The sequence below is a fragment of the Hippocampus comes genome, unplaced genomic scaffold, assembly GCF_001891065.2.
Source record: "Hippocampus comes isolate QL1 unplaced genomic scaffold, H_comes_QL1_v1.1 scaffold217, whole genome shotgun sequence".
Lineage (NCBI taxonomy): Eukaryota > Metazoa > Chordata > Actinopteri > Syngnathiformes > Syngnathidae > Hippocampus > Hippocampus comes.
In genome coordinates, this window is record NW_017805334.1 from 76,660 (window position 1) to 98,941 (window position 22,282).

General features: G+C 42.6%; 4 protein-coding genes across 4 annotated transcripts; 2 read left to right on the forward strand and 2 right to left on the reverse strand.

Annotated features, from left to right (window-relative positions):
* The first annotated feature begins 3,086 nt into the window (after positions 1 to 3,086).
* On the forward strand, positions 3,087 to 4,593 carry LOC109516859 (ADP-ribosylation factor-like protein 14). Its single transcript, XM_019871650.1, has one exon. It carries the CDS (start codon positions 3,322 to 3,324, stop codon positions 3,931 to 3,933), a length of 612 nt encoding a protein of 203 aa, XP_019727209.1. The 5' UTR covers positions 3,087 to 3,321; the 3' UTR covers positions 3,934 to 4,593.
* A 923-nt stretch (positions 4,594 to 5,516) lies between these two features.
* LOC109516857 (ADP-ribosylation factor-like protein 14) lies at positions 5,517 to 7,906 on the forward strand. The gene has a single exon (XM_019871649.1). It carries the CDS (start codon positions 5,762 to 5,764, stop codon positions 6,371 to 6,373), a length of 612 nt encoding a protein of 203 aa, XP_019727208.1. The 5' UTR covers positions 5,517 to 5,761; the 3' UTR covers positions 6,374 to 7,906.
* A 2,513-nt stretch (positions 7,907 to 10,419) lies between these two features.
* LOC109516854 (zona pellucida sperm-binding protein 3-like) lies at positions 10,420 to 13,958 on the reverse strand. The gene is made up of 8 exons (XM_019871646.1): positions 13,411 to 13,958; positions 12,286 to 12,398; positions 11,935 to 12,038; positions 11,689 to 11,866; positions 11,485 to 11,602; positions 11,118 to 11,203; positions 10,798 to 11,036; positions 10,420 to 10,636 (listed from the first exon to the last, which is right to left on the reverse strand). Exons 1-8 carry the CDS (start codon positions 13,789 to 13,791, stop codon positions 10,599 to 10,601), a joined length of 1,257 nt encoding a protein of 418 aa, XP_019727205.1. The 5' UTR covers positions 13,792 to 13,958; the 3' UTR covers positions 10,420 to 10,598.
* Positions 13,959 to 14,902: 944 nt separating this feature from the next.
* On the reverse strand, positions 14,903 to 20,459 carry LOC109516848 (schwannomin-interacting protein 1). Its single transcript, XM_019871638.1, has 7 exons — positions 20,328 to 20,459; positions 18,571 to 18,680; positions 17,995 to 18,112; positions 17,551 to 17,757; positions 16,606 to 16,729; positions 16,350 to 16,443; positions 14,903 to 15,824 (listed from the first exon to the last, which is right to left on the reverse strand). The coding sequence occupies exons 1-7, from the start codon at positions 20,355 to 20,357 to the stop codon at positions 15,773 to 15,775; spliced, it is 735 nt and encodes a 244-aa protein (XP_019727197.1). The 5' UTR covers positions 20,358 to 20,459; the 3' UTR covers positions 14,903 to 15,772.
* Positions 20,460 to 22,282: the final 1,823 nt, after the last annotated feature.

The following is a 22,282-nucleotide window of genomic DNA, read 5'->3' on the forward strand; positions in this document are numbered from 1 at the left end:
GTCAATCTGCTTCTGTAGTTTCTGCACTCAGGCAGATGCCATCTTGCGACAGATGTGTTCAACCTTTGTACCAAACATCGTAATATATCCCACAATTCCATGCAGCAAACCATAGTGGGCATGGGGGGCCACTTCACCTTTTCATTGCGAAGGCTGGTATGCTCTTAAGTGTATATAGATTAGTTTGCGCGACTGAAAGTTTTTTTCGTGAACTATGACAATCTGTGGCGATGGAGAAGTACGACAAGTGCGGTAAATATGTCCGCCGGCAGGGAATTGTGGGAAATGGAGAAAAGCCCAAACCCCTCTGTATGCTAGCATACCAACTGTTGGAATTTGAGCTACCGTGTTCCCATTGAAAATACAAGTACGTTGTGCTGAGGACAAAAATTAGAATAGTTCTACAAAGCAAGCCTAACTCGCCATAAATCTTTCCCAAATGTTACTTAGATTTGCAACCGGTAGCAGACCCTTTTAAAATTTTCAGACAGGAATCTTTCTCCTGACAGGCTTACTATATATGGCAGTATTACAGTAGAGCTTCCAGGAGGACAAATGAGTCTTTAGTTAGGGAGGACTGGAGTTCCATCAATAATAAGAACAGTGGTGACATCACCGGCGTGACAACCGTGTCTGCCAAACAGTCTACGATGTGAACAATGCACAGGGCAGAGATATCCAACTCCTCTACGTCAATGCATGATCCTGCATGTCCAAGTGATAGACTGCACCAGGTGCACACACTCAGAATAGTCCGGACCAGAACGCAAGTGTCTGGTGACCACAAAACCCACTGAGTCACATTACCGCTTAACGGGAACACTTCACTAAACACGCCAGAGGCGCACGGGCGGACTTCGTGGCTGAAGTACACGGTGCCATTTTAGAGATCAAGTTTTGGATTTTGTGGAGTTTGGATCAAAAATGGGTCACCAAGGTTCCAAATCTCTATCGGAGGCACGCGTGATTTTCCAGAGTTTGGCCGCGGTGGATTTGTCTCACAAGGCGGACGCGGGTTCTTCTCAAAGCCAGGACGCATGCATCCAGAGGTCGGTCGGCCGACACCCTGCGAAGCGGCCAGCACCGGAGAGGCCAGCGGGCCGCTCACCTCGGAGCCATGGCCACCGGGACACCACAGGGCTGGTGTATATCGTGGACAACCCGACCGGCGGCGTGTGGGTGAAGCCGAGAGAGCAATGGACGAGAACTTGAACGCAGATGCACCCCGAACAGAATGATTCCAGTAAATCAAGTGAGGAAGAACACAAATCAAGGTGTGTTGGCCTTTGGATTTGGCACACCCAACATATGACAATCTGCACCCTTTTACGTAGAGCAGATTCATAATGATTGTCTCCTGGTCCACCTTGGATTTGAGTGGATCGATCGCGTTTATTGATTTAGTCACTTGACACATTCATGCGGTCAATGCTGGAGTTCATTGGGGGACACCGTGAGCCCAAGATGAAGAGAAGTGGGCCATCAGATGAAAAAAAAAAAAGTTTTGTTTACATGCAGACTCTGCAGCTGTGTTCTAGGGAACCAAGAACACAGCACAGTATTCTTTACATGCATGGTATTTATACAAATGAAATGGGCTGGAATTAAAGAGAAAGTGAGAGATACAGTGTCAAGGTAAACGCAATGTTTATGTATTTATTGTCCCTGGCATTGGTCTTCCCTTTGTTTGAACACATTTATTTTTCTGTATGATGTTGACTCGTACGTGTGATCGACTGAGAATGATATTGGGTTTGATTGAGGAAATAGCAAGTTGTTTCAGAAGGTCTCCAGCAAAGGGTTAAATGAGCCCAATTTCAATTTCATTTTCTTTCCAGAAGCACCTGACTGGTTCGTTGTGGGTGTAATATAGTTGAATGAGCCTGTGAAGTGTTCTAAATTGCGGTATGTTGAAGGGCGTGGAAATCAGATGGTATTTCCTCACTTGTCACATGTCACTACATGCCTGTACAATCAGGTTTGACTTCTCCAAGTGGACTGTTGTGTTCACTTGTTTGTTTTGGAGCACAACCAATAAAGCAGTCGACAATTCATTATATCGCCTTGGCCCTTGACATGTTTAACAATAAAGCCTCTTCTTTGTATTTTTAGGCACTGTGTGACGGACAATACTCTGTTTTTGGCGTTGTTGCAATCTATTGTTATGATGTGGTTGAGCTATTAGCCATCTCACGAGTAAATATGAGGTGACATGACAAAATTTCTTGACTCATCAAATCGTGTCAAGTTTTATTGGTGTACTGTATGTGTAAAATGATAATGTTTCCAAGCTATGATGATATGCAGGTATTATGACACACTTCTTCACAAAAATACGAGAAAATTGAACGTACAATGTTATAGTATAAGAAATATTAATAAAAATTGACCCACAAGCTGTTCTTATGCTTCGCCCTATTTTGATATGAAGAGACGACCATCATGAGGTACATCAATAAAGACTATTGAACTCGTTCCAAAAACAGCCGTGCAAGCGTAAACCAGAACATTCTGCCCTACACCATGCTTCACAAATGAGCTTGTGTCTTTTGGATCAAAAGCAGAGCCTTTCTTTCTCGATACTTTGGCCTTTCCATCAATTTAGTAGAGGTTAATCTTCACCAAAGGAATTTCACCCCATGAAGAGGAGCCTGAAGGGAGAAACCTCCAGAAGCAAACAAGAACTGAAAGAGGCTGCAGTAAAGGCCTGGAAAATCACTTCAAATGAAGAATGCAACAGTTTGGTGAAGTCAATGGCTTGCAAGTTTGACACACTTATTGCAAGTAAGGATTATACCACCAAACATGAAGTGTTATTCACTTTAAAAATGTCGGTTCGCATACTTTTGCTCACTTGAAAAATGGGTGACTTCAAATAAAAGGTGCTCTGTCCGGAGTTGGTAAACACAACTAAATGTGAATATCAAATAAAATCTGCCATTATAAACTTTTGTCTCATATTCATATTTTGATCAGAAGCCCAAAAGTGTTCAGTATAGAACAACAATTGAGCTTTATGCATACGGCATATACTGTATGGTATACGGAAAACAATTCAACTCACAGTGAGGCACTACACTTTCCGACAGTATTTGGAAACACCACCAGTTTCTCCTTCAAGGTGTCCACACGGTTGAAAAAAAAAATGACTTTGTCCCGTCAGCTCAGCTAATAGTTGATCTATTAACGTCAGACACACTCTCCACAGGAAATGATGCCACACCTTAAACGACATTTGAGCAGGTAAAAGGTGAACACTAAGCCAGAAGAAAACGTCTTCATCAGACTGCGTGAGTACCTGCCTGTACTTGTATGACCTGAATGGGGCAGCGAGGCTCCACGCAACCCGAGGCCCGGGTCCTCATTCTGGGTCTGGACAACGCGGGCAAGTCGACCCTCCTGTACAAGATGAAACACGACAAGTTGGTCGGCACCGTCCCCACCGTCGGCTTCAATGTGGAAATGTTCGACGTGAAGAGGAAAAAGAAGAACTTCGCTCTGACCGTGTGGGACGTGGGCGGCCAGGCGGAAATGCGTCGCCACTGGCGGAGCTTCCACCAGGACACGGCGGCCGTCGTCTTCGTGGTAGACAGCGCCGACCGGGCCAGGGCGGCGGAGGCAAAGCGGGAGTTGGAGCGCACGCTGAGGAGCGAGCAGCTCCGCGGCAGCCCGCTCGCCGTGCTCGCCAACAAGCAGGACGTGGACGGCGCTATGACCGTGATGGAAATCATAGACGAATTTAATTTGCGGAGGATTTGCGGCAACAGGGACTGGTTCATCCAACCGTGCTCCGCGTCCGTGGGCTTCGGCCTGGCGGAGGCTCTCACGAGGATCGGCCACATGGTCAAACTCCCGTCGGAATCTTCGGCCACGATGAAGGAGAACATTAAAGATACCGTGAATTACATAAGAACTAAGTCTGGTAATCATTGAAGGTGGATTTGGATTTTGGACTCCCTCGGTATGTTAACACTGACACAGTTGTGGTGGTTGTACCAGAATTGATTTGAGGTGCGGTCTTGAAAAGTGGGCAACATAATACATCTTCCACGATTCAAATTTCAACCATTTTCACTTCACTTTTGTAAGCAAGTTTAACTTGGGTAAACGTAAATACTGTAATTGAAACGTCGACGTCATTTAAACTAAACATTGATTGCAGTTTTGAAATCTTAAAACACTTGCAGCAGTACTTTATCCCGTTTTCATCAAATGCAATCACACTGTAGTGCACTCATGGGCTGACGTTTTGAAATATTCCTTCATATAAATAAATCAAAGTTTATTTATATAGCACTTGTTATACATAAATCTGCAACTCAAAGTGTAGTGCAAAAGAAAAAAAAAGCAAAGTTATGTAACGAACATGACACTATATTGTAGGTAATACATTTCATTTGAATTGTGGTTTGGGGATCCTGTCAATATTGGACATATTTACACAATTGTATTTTGTAAGCAACTTAGTTTGAACTGTGGCATGCTTCACACAAAACATGTAACATGTCACAGCCTTTGTGTTGACGAAAATGGACGAGATTATTGAAATCTTATATTCAACATTGATATAAAGTATATTGCAGTCATACATTTCATTTGAATTATGTTTTGGAAAAGTTACCACTTATATTAATCCAAAAATGAACATCTACACCGCTTTGTCAACTGGATTTGAATTGTGGCAATGTTTCAACCACAACATTTAAATACTCTTTTAAAACGTTTTTGTACTCTACTAAAAATAGACTTCTATTGAAATGTTACTCTCATGAGATTAACAGGTTTGGATGGATAAACAATCAGCATTTTACTTTTATAAATGCATTAGTACGATAGTTAAATATATTTCATTTTAAATTTGGTTTGAAATCAAATTAGCACAAGTTGCTTCGAATGAAAATGGACAACGTTTAAATATTACAGTTTTTATGCTTGGGGAACTCTTTTGTAAAATTCTGTGCATTAGTATTATAGTTAATATATTTAATTTAAAATTTGGTTTGAAATCAAGTTAGCACAAGTTGCTTCGAATGAAAATGGACAATGTTTAAATATTAGTTTTTATGCTTGGGGAACTCTTTTGTAAAATTCTGCATTCTTTCCAATGACCGGCAGTGGGTGTATAAATTCAGGGGTAAATGTTTACCAGACAACACATTGGATCATGAAGAATGCAACAGTTTGGTGAAGTCAATGGCTTGCAAGTTTGACACACTTATTGCAAGTAAGGATTATACCACCAAACATGAAGTGTTATTCACTTTAAAAATGTCGGTTCGCATACTTTTGCTCACTTGAAAAATGGGTGACTTCAAATAAAAGGTGCTCTGTCCGGAGTTGGTAAACACAACTAAATGTGAATATCAAATAAAATCTGCCATTATAAACTTTTGTCTCATATTCATATTTTGATCAGAAGCCCAAAAGTGTTCAGTATAGAACAACAATTGAGCTTTATGCATACGGCATATACTGTATGGTATACGGAAAACAATTCAACTCACAGTGAGGCACTACACTTTCCGACAGTATTTGGAAACACCACCAGTTTCTCCTTCAAGGTGTCCACACGGTTGAAAAAAAAAATGACTTTGTCCCGTCAGCTCAGCTAATAGTTGATCTATTAACGTCAGACACACTCTCCACAGGAAATGATGCCACACCTTAAACGACATTTGAGCAGGTAAAAGGTGAACACTAAGCCAGAAGAAAACGTCTTCATCAGACTGCGTGAGTACCTGCCTGTACTTGTATGACCTGAATGGGGCAGCGAGGCTCCACGCAACCCGAGGCCCGGGTCCTCATTCTGGGTCTGGACAACGCGGGCAAGTCGACCCTCCTGTACAAGATGAAACACGACAAGTTGGTCGGCACCGTCCCCACCGTCGGCTTCAATGTGGAAATGTTCGACGTGAAGAGGAAAAAGAAGAACTTCGCTCTGACCGTGTGGGACGTGGGCGGCCAGGCGGAAATGCGTCGCCACTGGCGGAGCTTCCACCAGGACACGGCGGCCGTCGTCTTCGTGGTAGACAGCGCCGACCGGGCCAGGGCGGCGGAGGCAAAGCGGGAGTTGGAGCGCACGCTGAGGAGCGAGCAGCTCCGCGGCAGCCCGCTCGCCGTGCTCGCCAACAAGCAGGACGTGGACGGCGCTATGACCGTGATGGAAATCATAGACGAATTTAATTTGCGGAGGATTTGCGGCAACAGGGACTGGTTCATCCAACCGTGCTCCGCGTCCGTGGGCTTCGGCCTGGCGGAGGCTCTCACGAGGATCGGCCACATGGTCAAACTCCCGTCGGAATCTTCGGCCACGATGAAGGAGAACATTAAAGATACCGTGAATTACATAAGAACTAAGTCTGGTAATCATTGAAGGTGGATTTGGATTTTGGACTCCCTCGGTATGTTAACACTGACACAGTTGTGGTGGTTGTACCAGAATTGATTTGAGGTGCGGTCTTGAAAAGTGGGCAACATAATACATCTTCCACGATTCAAATTTCAACCATTTTCACTTCACTTTTGTAAGCAAGTTTAACTTGGGTAAACGTAAATACTGTAATTGAAACGTCGACGTCATTTAAACTAAACATTGATTGCAGTTTTGAAATCTTAAAACACTTGCAGCAGTACTTTATCCCGTTTTCATCAAATGCAATCACACTGTAGTGCACTCATGGGCTGACGTTTTGAAATCTTCCTTCATATAAATAAATCAACGTTTATTTATATAGCACTTGTCATACATAAATCTGCAACTCAAAGTGCTGTGCAAAAGAAAAAAAAGCAAAGTTATGTAACGAACATGACACTATATTGTAGGTAATACATTTCATTTGAATTGTGGTTTGGGGATCCTGTCAATATTGGACATATTTACACTATTTTGTAAGCAACTTAGTTTGAACTGTGGCATGCTTCACACAAAACATGTAACATGTCACAGCCTTTGTGTTGACGAAAATGGACGAGATTATTGAAATCTTATATTCAACTTTGATATAAAGTATATTGCAGTCATACATTTCATTTGAATTATGTTTTGGAAAAGTTACCACTTATATTAATCCAAAAATGAACATCTACACCGCTTTGTCAACTGGATTTGAATTGTGGCAATGTTTCAACCACAACATTTAAATACTCTTTTAAAACGTTTTTGTACTCTACTGAAAATAGACTTCTATTGAAATGTTACTCTCATGAGATTAACAGGTTTGGATGGATAAACAATCAGCATTTTACTTTTATAAGTGCATTAGTATTATAGTTAATATATTTAATTTAAAATTTGGTTTGAAATCAAGTTAGCACAAGTTGCTTCGAATGAAAATGGACAATGTTTAAATATTAGTTTTTATGCTTGGGGAACTCTTTTGTAAAATTCTGCATTCTTTCCAATGACCGGCAGTGGGTGTATAAATTCAGGGGTAAATGTTTACCAGACAACACATTGGATCTCTAGGAATGTTTTCACTCCGTTCTCTCCCCCCAAAATATCCATCAGCTCATTCTTTTTGTCTACATTGTTACATTTCTGTGATGAACGCCGACAGTGTCACATTGCCAAATTCAGCGAAAGTGGGAAGAAAAAAAAAAGTCAAGTGGACCGAACAATGAGCTTGCATTAAATTGAGTGGCTAAAATAACTCACCACTGACATCACTTGACTGTAACGTGATCCTTGTTATGCTGCAAGACGCTGCAGACAAATACAGTTCATTACTTTGCATCCCTGAAACTGGAGTCATGGACATACGTCATTTGAAATGAACAGAGTTGTTTAGTTTGATTCACATTTCAGTGGTAGACGTAGCAGCATTGATGAGATGTTTTATCATTTTGAGGAATATTAAACAGAACCAGGCCTATGCATTTGTATCAATAAAACATGTTCATCACTTGAGTTAATATGACGACAGTATTCATTTTTAATATGGGGGGCGGTCGTGTGGCTGGTTTGATTCTAATTTTATCATGAAAAACAAAAATCACCTATTAGCTTCTCACATTTGGGATATTTGTTATTGGGTGGTGCTGTGGAAATTTGATTATTTTGTTACCTTGTTGAGAGAAAAGCCGCAAACTACTGCCAATATCTCAGCATCTTATATGATGCAGTGCTATATTCTTCACCCTGGCCTGCTATAAAAGCAAATTGTTACTTCCCACAGTGAAAGAAACAGATCGAATAAGATGGCAAGGTATTTATACGAGACATGCCTTACCTATGATTGAAAGCACTAAAACACAGGAAACAACGTCATTTAGTTTATTCCAGATCTGCTATCAGCTATTGGTGAATTATTCATAAACATTAGCAAACAAAAACAAAAAAGCCATTAAAGTCGGCTACTTATGCAGCATCAGTGGTGTCTCATGAGGAAATGTTTTCTTGACCATATTCCTTTGAGGCACATCCGAAAGTAACGCAAGTGTCTTTCTAAAAGACATCGGTCCTTGTCAGGTAGTTTGTCCCACAGAAGACTGAGATTGTCCATACCGTACTGTCTCCTCGTAAGTGGGTAGACGCTTGCACTGGTCGTACGTGGGCAGATGAGCCGCGCTCCGGCCGTCCAGGAGGCTGTCCGGCGTGGCGAGCTCCACCAGCAGCTCCCGGGAAGTCGTGACGGTCGGGTCTCCGCCATTGTCCGAGCTGAGCTGTCTGGATCGGGAACATAACACACGCTGGACGAAGTATCCCAAAGCGAAGAGGAGCAGCATGATGAGAACGCCAGAGAGTTTGCGAGTAGCCATGGCGACGTGGTAGTAGGTGTCGTCCTCCAAGGGGTTGCAACAGGCGCTGGCGTTTCCTCGAAGGCAGCATTCCTGGTCGTCCCGACAAAAAGCGGGTCCGCATCTCTGGCTGGAGTGCGTGCCAAGAACAGGACACATGGTGAGGACAGCCAATATTTGGTATCGGTGGGAAAACATTGCTGCGAGTGATCAAACGAGCTTGCAGAGAGGCGGGGTGCATCAGGAGAGCGCCTCGTTCTCACCACGTCCGCCACTCGCATCTGCTCCGCAACACAAAAGTCTCGGCAGATTTATGAGGCACTTAGTGAGCTCGTCATAGCTTCTCGTGAATTGCAACCAAAAGCCTTCCATGCGTATTCATTTGCTATGAAAGTAAACAGGCGCCCGGGAAATCGAACGGGTCATCCTACCTAGCACTGAAAGACAACAAAAGCACGATCAGAGGGACAAAAACAAGCTTCAGAACCACAGCCAGCGCTCCTCACACCCCCTGGAACTTTTAACGTAAGAGATGCTGCCCAGAGGTGGAGGAGATGCTCGTAAAAGTATTTGTGGCGCGCGCTGAAAGCCCCCGTGGATAAAATGTTAATGGATTAAAAGCTCGTCTACAAAAGTGGTCTTGTGTGGTAAAACGGTCCCTAGTGGTGCGCTGTAATTGTATGTTTTTGGAATTGATACTTGGATGTTTGGAGTTTATTTTACAATTTAGGATTTTTTTTTTTTTAATTAAAATGCTACAGAATTACAGGGCGTTTTGAAACTTTTGTAACCTTTCCAGGACAAAAGTAGCCTGTGTAGTTTTGTCTTTTACATGAAGGGACAGAAAGTCATTTTTCAATAAATTCAATTGATCAGAATTTCTTTCCCTGACAAATCACCTAAATGACGTATCCAAGTTGATTAGCATCTGAATTTATGACCCAGTCTGAGTTCACCGAATCATACATTTCTATAAATTTAAAACACACTAAACATTTTAATTTACTAAACATTTCAATGATTTACATTGACTTTATTACACATCCCATACCCATTTTTTTCAGTGGCCTTTCCAAATGGACTCTTTAAATATGCTTGACGTGACTTTTTTGAAAGGATTTATGGCAAATGGTCTCGATATTTTCAACTACCAGATTTCCATCTTCGTTCAACAAGGCAGCATAAACACTGTGGTTGTACTGTACCATTTTAAAAACAACACGAGTGCACGTCTTAAAATTTCACCATCTCAGTTTTGATGTGTCAGTCTCACACACTATGTTATTTGGGCAAATTAATGTACAATATTGCCCAGAGATCCACATTTTATCTCTCAAGCGAACCCTTCATTGCTTACATCAGGCACCTCCTCACAACAAACAATCAATATTGGGACTGCATGATGGGCATGTGGTGGGTGGTAATGGAAGGAAGCGCTTAATAGCATCCCTCTGTACAGAACAGACGATATGTTTGATTGATCAGAGGATGCCGAAAGGCTCCACAAGTACGTTTGTGTACTCCAGAGAGAGTGCATCTTTTAAGTCCATTTGTTTTCTTGGGGCTAATTATGCTGAGTGCTTCGAAACCCAACGTTAATCAAATTGTCTACAAATGTCATTCGGACTGAGATATAGCAAGCTAGCCAAACCAGTCAAGTGGGTTAAAAAAAATACAACAAAATTCAGGGTTACTGTAAAACATGTATTTTGGAGACAAGAGGTAGTTCAAAAAAACTACAAACATGTAGGCCAGTAGAGTGAATTTTAAGATATTCAATTTCCATTGTGCGAAGCTCATCTTGGATTGCGCATCCAACAGCAGGCAGGAGGTGCCGGTCAAAGTATCCTTAGTGGCGATGTCTATTCAACAGAAAGAGGTCCAAGCTGGACGAATCTCACTGTAAAACGCACATGGCATGAGGAAACACGTCAGTAACACTAAACCAAATAAACCACACAAGTTTAACCTCTAAACTGACATTCTGAAGCAGAATGAACTGAATGTCAACGTTACCATCTTACCTTTCCTGATTTTTTTTTTTGGTGCAATTGTTCTCACCTGGTTTGTGATCGTTTTGCCTCATCAGACCAGAAGAGGTCTGCTGATATGTGTAGCTTTGCAACCTTTCAGGCCGGGAACGCAGAGAAGTAGTTGGTTGCCTGGGTTTGTTAGGAGCAAAATTCCAGCCCGAATTTGCGTACAGCCTCCTGTCTGTCGTCGTGGTGGTCGTTTCCTTTGGGGCTGCCAGTGGATGGCAGGTGCTACAGTCACCGTGGTCCCCGTCCACGGACCTCCATCTGTACACGAGAGCAAACGTGATCGTCCAAAAAGTGAAATTCACTGTAATGCTTGTAACAAGTGTCGCACCGAAGGATTACCTGTTGTCAATAAAAGAGCAGGCCCTGTTTTGAGAGCTGACAACTAAGGAGTCTGGAACAGCCCTCAGCCAGCAAGTGATGTAGACCTATGGCACACACAACTAAGCACTTTAGTCATTTCAAAACATTGCATTTGGCCAAAGCGTGGTACATGCCAATAATCAGAATGAATTTGAGCTTCACTTTGTGATTAAAGGCGACAAAAAGGTACGGTTTTCAGAGGTCCCTAAAAGATCGAGCGATTATTATTGTACAAGTCAGATTTGATGCTTGCACCAGACAAATGGGAGCAACTGGTTGTGTTGAGTATTTGTATAACATGTACACCAAGGCAAGAGTTTGCAACTGCCATAGTTGAGATTCTAACCTGACTGTCAGGCTGCTGGTGGAATCTGAATGCTTCGAGTTGAAGTTGAAGCGTGTGCCCGTCGTGCCTGGGCAGGAAGTGAGAGCTGGAGTTTGTGTGCAAGGCATCGGTGAGACATCTGGTGGTGTAAATGTAAATCAGGGTGGGTTATTCATTATCATTTAGAGTTGCGGGATGATGCATTCCGTACCATTCGGCACTCACCCATTTCGCTCAACAAAGTCATATCTTAAGGCGGCGTGTGGGTCTGGGCCGGCTGTGGCAGTGCAACGCTCCGCGTAGACGCGCAAGGGCTGGTGTTTGCGGACTGCCGCGGACACCTCCAAGTGAATCGGGTCACCCATGAAGTACGCATGCGAGCGCCTCTCAAACTGCCAATTGTCTGAAACATTTTTAAAAAACAAGTCAGTGGAACAAATAAAATTGAAAACAAAATAGAATGCTGTCCACCAGTCATGAGGCGCAGTTTGAAGTCGATGCTACTCTCAGCTGAGCCTACTGAGACCGAAGGAATCCAGGTAGGGTGCATGGAAATTCCACCCACAGAATACCTCCTGAAAACAGAATAGCGTAATCTCAATTTTACTTCATGATTTAAAAATGCATCCGATTTGTTAAAATGAGAACCAAATGATGCTGGACTTAACTATGCAATATGACCATACAAATGTGTGTTTAAATTACCCTCAGAGCAAACGTCTGCAAAGTGGCCCACAATGAACACACATTTGACAATCCAATGCACGCGTAAGGAGTCAAATCATGGCATTCAGTCAAGACCTTTGTTAAACTAAAAATTACCTGTCGAAATGACACTCAACCGGAATCGTTGCTCCGTCCAGTCGAAGGAAGCCATCAGATGGCTCAGGGGAATAGACCAGCACATTCGAATAGATTATCTTGTCCTGTGTTGACTAGCGATAGAAAAGCGGTTTTAGTTTGTTCGTTAAAGGGTTCATACATTTTTTCAACAAATTTTGGTCGGATGGCCACTCCTGGGAAGGTTCACCACTGTCCCATGGTTTTGCCATTTGTGGATAATGGCTCTCAATGTGGGTTGCTGGAGTCCCAAAGCTTTAGAACTTACCAGATTGATCGATCTCAATTTCTCTCATTTGATCCAGAATTTCTTTTGATTTCAGGCAGCTTTTGGTCTACTTCACTTGGTCAGGCAGGTCCAATTTAAGTGATTTATTAATTGGGAAAAAGTGTGGCAGCAATCAAGCCTGGGTCTGGCACAGAGAAATTGACCTGGGGGGTGGGTTTGCAAACATTTTTTCACACAGGGCAATGCAAGTTTAGATTATTTTTTCTCCTTTATAATAAAGACTTCCCTTTGAAAACTGCATTTTGTGTTATCTTTGACTAATATTTAAATTTGATGATCTGAAACATTTAAGTGTGACAAACAAAAATAAGAAATCAGGAAGGGGGCCCCATACTACAACTTGAGCAGGCTTAAATTTCTTTTGCAGATTGGCTATAATATGTAGACAACCATAGTACTTTACAAAATTCAAATCGAGCAAGTTCATTTCATATGGGGGGATGTATAAAATGAGCACTTAGTTTGCTGTTCAGTAGTTTTGTGCTCTTTTTGCATTTTTTTTTTTTATGCAAGAGTTTTTTGCACTTGGTGCAGTAGTACCAACACAGTACTGAAGAAAAATGATGGCTACCTCCAGCATTTAAATTGCCCATCCCTGGATTACATATTCCACTTTCACATTACGTTATAATATGACTCCATTAAAGACTTTAAAAAGCCAAGTTATTCTTTATGGAGAAACTTTAACAAAGCAATATAAAGTTTTTCAAGTTACACCATGGTGACGGAGCGCTATCAAAATTAAGATGTTAAAACAATTGAGGGTTTTTTTTTTTTTAAATGACTTCAAAATACCAACTGTACAAACTTGTGCTTACCGAGCGCAGAGTTCCACAGTCCAGCAGGTCGGCCGATATGGTCAACGAGTCGCCGTCACCAGTGGGTCGCGCGCGGCATGCCCCACTTGCACCCGCTGGATCGGAACCGAGGCGCAGGTGTGCCGGCTCCACGGGAAGCCCCGTGTTGAACAAATCCGCCTGAAGCACGAGCTCCATCGCGTCCGAGTGACATTTCACAAGCACCGCTTTGGGCTGATCTTCCACCTGCTGTGAAGGGACTTGAGAACCGGCGGAAGGTAAAGGCACGCTCGGAACTTGAGCTCCACCTCGGCTGGATGATACCAAGTGGTAGCGGCGGCTTTCTGTGAGTGTGAAAACGGCAAAGAGGACGAAAAAGGCCCTATAACGGGAGCGGTTCATTTTTTTTTAGGTTGGAGTAGTTAAGTTGGTAAAAGCGCAGCTAAGCCTCCCCACCGCTCCGGGAAGTCTCTCGTCAACACCAACGAGCAACTATGCCGGCTAAGTGATGATAGCGTTCAGCTATGTTCAGTCTCTTATTCGCTTTTGGCGTTTATTGATTGTCACCACTAACCCCCATCCCCCCCTTAATTAGACACAATTGGCGTCAGTTGTGCGGTCACGAGGCCATTTCCGGTTCCGGTCACTGCAGCCGTTATTTTACAGGAATTAAAGTGTACAGTATTTGTTTTATCTCAATGTGTATTTATCCAGCTTACGACGCATTAAAAGGTGTAAAATGGTGTAAACTGAAAAATAAACAGTCGTTCCAATTTACAAAGAGACTGGCCTTCTCAGAAAGAACGTCCTTGCTTATGTTCTCAGGAGGACTATACTTGACTTCAGTGTACTTGAGAGCTCACAAGACTGTACCGTGTGTTCTTGGTGGGTTTAAGGCGACCGACTTTCACTTGACTGATCCGCCGTAAGATAGCGGCAAAGGTCTCAGCTGGTAGACGAGAGTAATGAAGTGTAGAAGGTTAGTGTACAGGAAGCGCAAAGTAATTTAGGCGATCAAAGTGCTATGAAGTAGCCTTTGCTCAGCGTCCGTCGCCATGAAAACGAAGGCCACCTGAATTTGGACACTGGAGTGTCGTCGAGGCCAAATTTGGACACAACGCAGCAATAGATACCGATACCAGCGGCTCTCAAATTTTTAACACCAAGTACCACCTCAAAATAGAAAAAAAATGTCTTCCCCCTGTACCACTTTAATGATAAATAATAAAGTAGTTTGAAAACAAACGTTTCGAAATCATTACATGCAAAAGTACTGCACTTAAAAGTTAAATACAACCGAAATGCACTAAAAAGTATTGCATTTGAATTAAAAAAAACTAACTCAAGGCCACTGTAATAGTATGCACAGCTGGAACAAAATGTGTTTTTACTCAAAATGTTTTAATTTAAAATAACCCAAAATGTCACACCATTTTTTTAAAGTAGCAATTTTGTTTGGTCATGTGCAATTACTAAAAAAACTCTACTAAAGCCAGTTGAGTGACAAGAATCAGCCATTCCACACACTTAAAATGTTTATTATCCCATATCTTTACAGTCGTTATACAGCACATGTATCCACGTAGCATACAATAGAAAAACAAAGTTGACTTTATGCTAAAAGGACACATTGACAATGAGCAATAAGTGTTTTTGTTTTCTTTAAGAGGCATCCTTTCAGTCCATAAACCTTTCTGTCACATAAAATAGATATATGTTCAGTCTGGGATGTAGTTATTCAGTTTTTCTTACTTTTTAAATTGAGCCTCAAAAAAAAGAAAATTTGCTTTGAGGCAGTCCATGATGCTTTTTCGACTCTGACAAAATACCTTTCATGTACTTTATGGGTTGTACAGATGTACGCAATGGAAATGTGCAAAGGTCAAGCTCAAAAAGTACAAATAAAAGTATGCACTATATAGCAGCGATTGTTGTACATCCAGTTGTGCGTCTTCGGAATTCTCAGTAGTGCTGCAGCATTGAAGCAATGCTTTAAATGAACACGGGAGACTACATTTCTATTGCAACAGTGAATTCCAGTTTCAACTACGACGGACAAATAAAGAACAAAGTGTACAAGTGCTCTCCTTCTATCCCTCTAAGAATGTACTTTGCAAAAACTCATAAGGTTGGTTTTATAATGGAAATATGTCAGGAAGATTCCTTTAACTCTTTGAAATATGCCATATTTAATCCAGCAGAATGGAAAGCAAAAAACCTATCAACTGGGTCCAGTGGTGTAATACTTGATGTGCATGTACAAACACGATATGGCCTCTTCTTTTCTCCACAGACAGCACAGACGGAGTTTCCTTGGCAACACAAGTGACAATCCATTGAGTGGGTACTACGTCGGATGGCGTGCAGATGGACACACGGGAATTCATTTAGCGTTTGCTTTCTCAGCCTGGTGCCGCTGATGGCTGTGAGCATGTCTGTAATCAAGACAAAGACAAAGAGCTCGGACAGTGCATGTGGATTTATCAGAGGTGGGCCGTCTACAAGCGCTGACCTACATTCCCAACCTGAAATGCAATAGCTAATATACAGGTGTTTTAAAATTCTGCTCCTGGTCTATAAATCAGTGAATGGTTTGGGGCTTGAAAACATGAAATACATGCTGATTGAATTTAAGCCCAGGAGGGATTTAAGATCTGCAGACTTGGGTCAATTAGCAGAGTCCAGGGCTCACAGTAAACATGGTGAAGCGGCATTTATCTGTTGTGCTGCACACAAATGGAATAACATGCCAACAGAAGTGAAGTCACCCCCAAGAGTAAATGTTTTTAAAACTAGTTTAAAAACTTTGATTCCACCCCCTGCTCTCCCATACCTTTCATTAAGGTCATCTAAACATTTAAAAATCTTTTTGTTCCTTCCGCTTTGCCTCTGGATGTCGTTAGCTGTTTTAAATGCTTGTAGGTGATCAAGTGAGTGGCCATTGGGCGGAATGCGTTCACCTGGTGAGGTCCTCGATGTCCACCAGCATGGCATCCTGCTCAACGTGCTGCTCGTCTCTAAGCAGCAGCAGCTGCACCAGCTCCTCACTTAGACCTAGAATGTACACTCAGAACTGTGAAGCAGACATGCTCTCCACAACGCCACTGTGCATCGTAAAGAAGATCCGAGTAAAAGCAGCCACCCACGTTCCGTGCCCAAAGCAGGCAGAAATGGATTACGAAGCGTGACTGAAATACTCGAGTCTGATCTACTTACTCTGGATCTGCGAGTGCAGGTCGTTTGTGATGACTTGTAGCTGCCCAAGACTCATATCCCTCATGTCGCCTCGCCTCAGATTCCTCTTCATCAAACCTTCGCTGATGTGAGGCAGATTGGGAAGCTGCGTGCATCCACAAAAGCGAAACGCATTAATTTGCTACCGATTTAAAAGGGAAGTCGAGTAAAAAAAAAAAGTCTTTAAAATATGTCCTGTGTGTCGCCAAACACGACATTCTGATGAATATTTTCATGAATTAAGTTGCATTTTGCTACGAGCTGTCACCTGAAAATGACATCACAACGCCTAAAGATAACGACCAATAACGCTGCGTTTTTTCTTCCCAGGGAGGTGTAAAACAAAATAAAATCATTGAGCACTGTTTTAGTGGTATGTAAACGACCCATTACCTTGAATACAATTCAGTTGTATTTAACTTTTAAGTTCTAGACATCCATGCCATCCATAGTTACGTGTATTTTTTTTTTTATGTGCAATTTTTAAACAACTTTTATGCCACAGATTGGATCATTATTTAAATAGTTTCCTAAAATCGGGACAATAAGAATTAAATTAATAAAACAATAAAAATATCAAAAATAATATTACTTTTACTTTTTAGGAATAAAACCTCAGTTTCATTTTTGATGAATACTTGGACCCGCCAAGGTATTTTTTTGCCGGTCATGATGGGGATTACTTGGAGAACAAAGTTTTTGGGGTTTTTGTTTGTTTGTTTTTTTAGCTGGTACTTGGTGTAAAAAGTCAAATGTGTCTTTAAAATATGTTCTGTGTGTCGCCAAACACGGCATAATGATGAATATTTTCATGAATTAAGTAGCATTTTGCGACTAGCAGTGAGAACAAAGTTTTTGGGTTTTTTGTTTGTTTGTTTTTTTTAGCTGGTACTTGGTGTAAAAAGTCAAATGTGATTCCTGACTAACCAGATCTGCCACAGGCGAGCGTCTGTGTTGCTGAATCTGCCTCTCCACCTCCACCTGCATACGGGCCATGGGTCGAGCCAGAGCCAGAGCCACCCGAGCCTCCTCCTGGAGCCTCCGCTGCACCCGCCAGAAGCCGCCGCAGTCGTCCAGCGGATCCGAGTCCTCTTCCGCCGTGTCTCGATCCGATAATGACGAGCTTTGCTTGCTCTGAAGCAGAAGGACTTGGATTAGTGTCATGAGGAACATACGAAAGACGTTGGTTGCGCATTGCGTAGAGTCTCAAACTGTTGGGGTCTACTGACCCTTTAGAGGGAGGGGGAAATGTTTCCAAGGACTGCCTGAGCATTATAATCTATGTAAGGCAATTTTGTCTGATACAGCTCTTGTACTGAACCTCATTTAGGGTTTCAAAGTACAGTCCAGGCTCGCTCCAGCTGTGCATACCACTGGTGACAAGGGTGTGTCCAAACTGGTCTCTGTCCTGCTGTCCTCGGCATCGCTGTCCTTGTCGCTGCTGCTGTCGTTGACAAAACACACCTGCAGGTTGACTCCGCTGTAGAACCTGATCGTAGAACCAAGACGAGACAAAAAAGGGTTTGTGATGAAGGTGATACGAATCGCCTTAAGGTGCCTTTGATACAAAACTATTTCAAAAAAAATCTGATTTGAAGAGTAATTGAATCCAGAATGAGGTCAGATATAAATAGGATTTAAATATGAAGGGCACCACTGACAGACACACGCACACGGACGCACTATAAAGACAGCATTATGTCGAAGTAAATTGAATCTTTAGGCTTCCTTGTATGCATTCATACAGTATTCATCAGCTGTTTCAATACTGAGTAGAGCTGCCTTTGAAAAACAAAAAATAGAAAGAGTGGCAAACATAATTAAATATCCATGATGCTAGAGGGAGGGAACGTCAGCCGGTGTCGAAAATAGACGGCGAGATCAAACACGTCAGTCAGAATCGAAAAGAAAAACAAGACTTCACAGGCTCCTTTCAAAAAAACCCACCGAGAGGACGGGTCGTTTTTGCTGCAGCTGGTGAAGATGACTGGCTCGTCGTCATAGAAACTGCCCAGGGCAAGTTTCTGCCTAATAGACTCTCTCTCATTTCGCTGGGCCTGTCAGCACAAAATAAAAAATAAAAAAAAAGGACAAATACAATTAAAGGAAATTAATGTCCTTTTTACGGGATGATGCTGGTCATTCTTCAACACGAACATTCTGGATGCACATATTGTTGTCAGATATTCTCAAATGTATATTCTTCTCTGGTTTTGATGACGTTTTTGGAGCTATTTTGATTTTTAATGCCAGTCTCTACTTTAGAAAAAAAGCTTCAAGCTATTTAATGCCACTCCAGGTTTAGTGTCAAACTAAACATAAAATAAAGAGTATTCAAAGTATTTAAAATAACCACATAGTGTTGCCTGAAGAAAGTCGGTTTAACTTAACAATGCAAAATGCCTAACAATTGGCATCTGACTCAAAGTGTTATAATCCCTTTAAGCAATGGCTATTTCAACAGAAATGGTGTTATACTGTATTCCCTTTAAGCAATGGCTATTTCAACAGAAATGGTGGAGCAACACATGTAAACAGATAAATCAATAGTCTCACAGATATTCTTTATCCATTGTGGAATTTGACCTCTATTACTAGAGCTTAATGACTAACTGACACACTAACCGGAGTCTAAGAATATTATTTATCCATTGTGAAATTTGACCTCTATGACCTCTTAATGACTAACTGACACACTAACCGGAGTCTAAGTGGGTACTGTATACGTGTTTGGAATATGCGATTGGTGACGTGCACAAGCTTCTGCCTCCACACGGTTGTCATGGTAGCGAAATCCAGTATAGCCTTTGGCCTCACACCGTGTGGGGTGGGATGAGGGCTGGCCCACTTGCATGAGACCACTACAAATGTGCTGACAGCAGGGAACTGATTGCAACTGTTTAGAAAAAAAATGCACAACGTGCATCCTGAGATGATCAGATATTGGATGGACAGGTGACATGTCGACCCTGGCAGTGCATCATGGGAGTGACAGGGAGCACCCTGGATGCAATCGAAATGGATGAAGGAATGATGAGGCACATTCAGTCTTGAAACCTTCTGGAATGAACCACATTTACCACTTGTGGTAAAGCTCCTGCTTTATCGTTGTACAGTGCAGAGCAATATATTTGATATTTTACCCATTCCAAGATACTTCTTTCATTTCATTCACCTCAACTATGCATCGCGTTTTCACCGTGTTCCCATAAATGCACTTTATTACTGCATCCTAGCATCACCATTTATCGAAATGTCATCACAAAGCTTTAGCGGAGCACCTATGTTTCTATTCTGTCTTTTTTTTTTTTTTTTTTTGCCTAATGAGATGCATGTCCCAAGGCTACCTATGTGTCTGACTGGTTTTTTTTTCTTCATGTTGCACACACGCACACACACACACACACACACACACACACTCATTAGTGGCACATCATGTGTGATAAAAGATCACAGATCTCTATCAGACTCGCATACACATATGTACCTGTACTATACATTTCAATTTAACCCCTTTTTTACGCAGACATCTTATCTAATGGTTGTAGTCGGAGAGATACACAGACGACAACAAGAACACGACCGCCCCTGTATCGCTGAATCATCCATAGCATCACAACAGGGATGGGCGCCAATCACGTAACACCCGACAACTGCTTCGACATGACACCACATCGCACACGCACACACGAAGGGACACACACCTGGTAAACGCGTTTCTCCTGGTGCACCATCCTTCATCGCATCGTACTGAACACGCAAGCACGCCCTGCCCTTCCTCTCCACTGCAGTGGAGCCGGACCCAGGAGACCCTCTCATATACTGCAAGAGGGAGGGAGAGGCACGGAGGAGGGGTGAGGGGGAAGCCTGGGAAGACAAATGCGGGAGAGGAGGGATGGAAGGAGGTGCTTGTTGGCCTCCAGATGTGCTTATCTGTTCCTCCATCTTTTTTACTGGCTCCATCCTTGCTGTCTTTTTCAAGTCCTAATACCATGAGCGCATTGATCTCAACGGTTGGCATAAGTAACTGCCAGTCATGGCTGACTAGTCTGATGAATGTGACCCGCAACCCATGTCGATAACGAATCAATAGTCACTTTGAGTAAATGTGAGCTGATTGCATGTCAGTGGCTGGGCCGACTGTACTGGGCCATGCATTTGGAATGATTGGTTTATCCTCAAGGAGAACAATGGAATGATTAGTACATCTGCCGAATAGTTCTGCGGTTCGAATCCCAGCTCCTGCTCAATTGCACTTTTTCTCCAGGGAGTTCTGCCTCCTTTTAAAAACTGGTTATAAAAATGATAACCAAATTCAGGGGCAAAATAAGTCCAGATGGCACAATGCGATACTAATTTGAATGCTTATCATCTTTCCCACACATTATTAAAATACCTATTTGTGCATCAGGGTAATCGTTGCGACCAATTCTGGTTGCTTACATCAAGCATGTCTTGTTTATCGAAGAGAGTGAAAAATCTGTGCTCAGATATAATTGTTCTGTTCAGATTTACAGATCCAAGACTTGATCCATCCAACCCTTACCGCAAAAAGAAAGAAAAAAAACAAAACTGACCGAAATGCTGGACAGTCTGCCTGCTCCACCGCTGTAACATTCCTGCAGCTCCTCTGCCCAGCTGCGACTATTCACCATGAAGCCTCTTTCCGACTCTGTGCCGTCCCCCTTCCCAAAGTCCATCCACCACTGACCTGCTCCGACCCTTCCCATGAACACTTCACCCATGTCCACGTCATAGTCCTCCTCCATGGACAGGATTGCCTGGTTGCCCTGAGATGTGCAGATCATCAGATAACCTGAACAATGGCCGTATCCGTCTTCATGTTCCCTGGATTATAAACGGAAAGGAAATTAAACAGAACATTAAAAATGGATGTGATAGCGTCATTGTGGTCATAACGCTCCTGAAATTAAAATGCATCCAGGCCGCAAATCTCACAAAAAGCACTCACCTTCATTGGAGACCGTCTGGTTTTCAATGTAGTTCCAAGCGCTGCAAATGAAACAAGAAGCTTCCTCTCCAATGCCTTCATGGGATTTCTAAAACTATTTGTGGTTGTTAATTTGCAACTAGAGGAGGGTCATGAGGCTCAGTGCCCGGCGAAGGGCAGCAACACAAGCGCGCATCCCCCGTGTTGGCAATGCTACATGAACTGGGAGGTCACGTGCAGCCTGGCTCCAATGATGCGTGGAGATGCGCATCATGGGCCAGGGGCGCCCGGAGGAGATGGCGCCATGTGGAAATATATATGAACGGACAGAATGGGGTGGCGGGTGCATGCGCACTGTGAAGCAAAGCAAGTTTTGCAAATACACGATTTAAAAAAAAAAAAAGCAAAACATTGGGCAGTTTATCCCCTCCTCATTTTTGTTTACTATTACCATTTTTGACTGCATCTAATCAGCATGTTAAAAAAAAAATACAGCTACTTTCAATTTCGTGCTCAAAACATGCAATGACAGCACGGTTGAAGTTACAACAGTTTTGCTCCTTGTGGTCACTGGAAAAATAGTCACATGGCATCAGTTACAGGAGGCTTGTTAAACGTCAAGGGTTACGTTAAAAATTGGGGTGTGCGGGGGGGGGGTTCACAGATGACGCAGGTTTAGAGTATCAACATTTCTGTATGATGGAGGTT